Here is a 2,462-nt window from a genome sequence, read left to right on the forward strand (position 1 = left end):
TGCGCAGAAATATTTGTGAGTGTAATTGCTTTTTCCCCTGAAGCACCATTGTTTTCCCACTCGCATCAACAACGACAACTAAAAAAAAAATAAAAAAACATTAGCCAATTTGAAAAGACCTTATTTCTACGTTTTTATTATAATAATTATACTTACGCAAAGAAAGAATGTTAAGGGAGAATTCCACTCTTTTCAAAAGAAGTTAAATAAGCAATTACAAGCCTCCCCCAAACACTTCATACTTATACATCCTAATAATGGAAATAAAAGGCGAAGATTACTACAGTTTATGTGTGTGTGTGTATATTTTTTATATATATTTGCATAAATTGCTGAAGGGTGGAAGTGGATGTAGGAAAAGGGGAGTGAGATTCAATTAAGGGTAGAAATTAAACGTCAGAGCCACGTATCTCGATCGTGATTTGCATGTGGGCAAACGATATCGGGGCTCTTCTATTTACTCTTACAGTTGCTGTCTTAAGAGGAAGCCAATTTGCATGGGATTTCGAGGATTTACATTTTTCTATTCTTTGAAAGGCAGACCCGACGGTAATCGCTAATTTGAATTGCAATCCTCTAAATCTTTCAAAACTGATACACGACCTAAAAAAAAAGAAACGTAAAAAACGAGAGAGAGTGGAGGAAATACACAAAAGGCTTTTAATACGGAAGGAAAGCTGAAAAGAACAAAGTTTTTACCATCCCCTTTTGTTTCAGCGCTTTTAATCTTTTAGATTCGGCGAGTCCCCTTCACTAATAAGGAATCAATTCCTTTTCATGTAACTTCTTTAAACCGTGGAGGAATCGAGGACGTGCATTAATTACGCGAAGGCAAATATTAATTTCGAGCTCGTTTATTATTAGATTAAATAATTGTAAAAAAAAATATGAATGTTCCAGTTGTAATATTCTCGCTGTTGGAATAAGGATAATTAACGGAAACTTGTGTTAATTTACTTAGCAGTTGAAATATATATATATTTTATACTTGCTTCGGTTAACTTAAATCCATTTATTAAATCATCTCGTGCGCGCGTACGTCTTTAATTAGACAATCTTGGGGATGCTGACGAGGTTGTTGGAAACTGCGTAGCCGAGCAGGGCTAAAGCTACGAACGTGAGGGCGAGCAGTTTCGTTTTCATTGGGGCGCTCGAGCTTTCGTCCTGCTGTTTGTCTTTCGCTTCGATCTTCAAATAGACGTGGTCGTCGCGGAGGCCTGAGAAATACGCCTCGTCTATTCTGCTCACATACTTCAGCAAGGTCGGGTAAGTTTTCAGCAGGTCCTGGATCTCCTTCGACGGGAACGGGATCTTCGCCAGCGGCGCCAAGTACGCGTAAACCATGCAATCCAACGAAGACGGGGAACTGCCGTAAAAGTAATCGTTCTTCCCCAAGCGCGTCGAGAGCATCGAAAACGCGTCCACGGCCATATTCCTCACGTAACCCTGCAGTGTCGTCAGATCTTCGGTGTTTGGAAAATGCACTTCGAGAAGATCGCGAGCTTTGCTCTGCCGCCTCTTGATGTACAGTACGTTGAGAAGGAACGGCATCACTTTCGTGTACCAAGGTCTCGTCAGTTGCTCGAAATTGCTTCTATCCAACCACAAGGTGTACTCGAGGAGCGGCTCCAGCATCTTCGTGCATTGGCACATCAGGGCCAAAGTTTCGCTGCAATTCTTGCAGCTCAGCCCGAAATCCAGGCTGTATCTCATGAAGCGCAGCTGCTCGACGATGCTCGAGTATTGGGTGAGGGCGTACCTCCCCGTTCTGAAGATCGGGAATCTGGACTCGCTGAACCAGTACGGGTTCCGTTTGTAATGTATTTCTGCGGGGACTTTGGCGAACTTCAAGTAGGTTATCAGACGGATGCAGTCCGGACAGATGGAGACGAGGCCGTAATCGCCGTTCCACGCGATCACCTCCATTCTGCCACCTCCTTCTTCCTCTTCCATTCCCATGGACACATTAATTTCACGATTCGCAAAACGTCAAAATATCAAAAAACAAACAAAAAGTCACTTGTCTCTGTGACAAAAATAAAATATGTATAACAAAAAAATTGGTGCTGCGATTTTTCTGCACGTTCTGAATCGGATTTATTTATATTTTATTTACTTTTTTTTTGATTAATAATACGCGTTTGTAACTCGAGTTTACGGCAATTAACTCGCGTCAATTAAGCTCATTTGTGTGTTTAGCGCGCCGACACGTGTAGTTCGGAAATTGGGCCTCGGATGTAGCACATATTTGTAGTCGAGTGTAACGCACGCATTACCAATACTATTTCACACTAATAACACTGATTGTTCAAATCATCCAAATTAAAAAAAAAACTTGCAATATTCAGGTATGATATTGAAGTATAAATGCTATAAAAATCAACAAACTCATCAACATTCTAAATGATCTGTAAAAACTTAAAAAAAAAATAGAAATGTAGCTTGTAATAATAATTATTAAT

General features: G+C 40.3%; 1 protein-coding gene across 1 annotated transcript; it reads right to left on the reverse strand.

Annotated features, from left to right (window-relative positions):
• Nucleotides 1-343: 343 nt before the first annotated feature.
• On the reverse strand, nucleotides 344-1,926 carry LOC108562247 (metaxin-1). Its single transcript, XM_017920520.1, has one exon. It carries the CDS (start codon nucleotides 1,924-1,926, stop codon nucleotides 1,048-1,050), a length of 879 nt encoding a protein of 292 aa, XP_017776009.1. The 3' UTR covers nucleotides 344-1,047.
• Between the last annotated feature and the right edge of the window lie 536 nt (nucleotides 1,927-2,462).

Source organism: Nicrophorus vespilloides, unplaced genomic scaffold (genome assembly GCF_001412225.1).
Source record: "Nicrophorus vespilloides isolate i.1.1-1 unplaced genomic scaffold, Nicve_v1.0, whole genome shotgun sequence".
NCBI lineage: Eukaryota > Metazoa > Arthropoda > Insecta > Coleoptera > Silphidae > Nicrophorus > Nicrophorus vespilloides.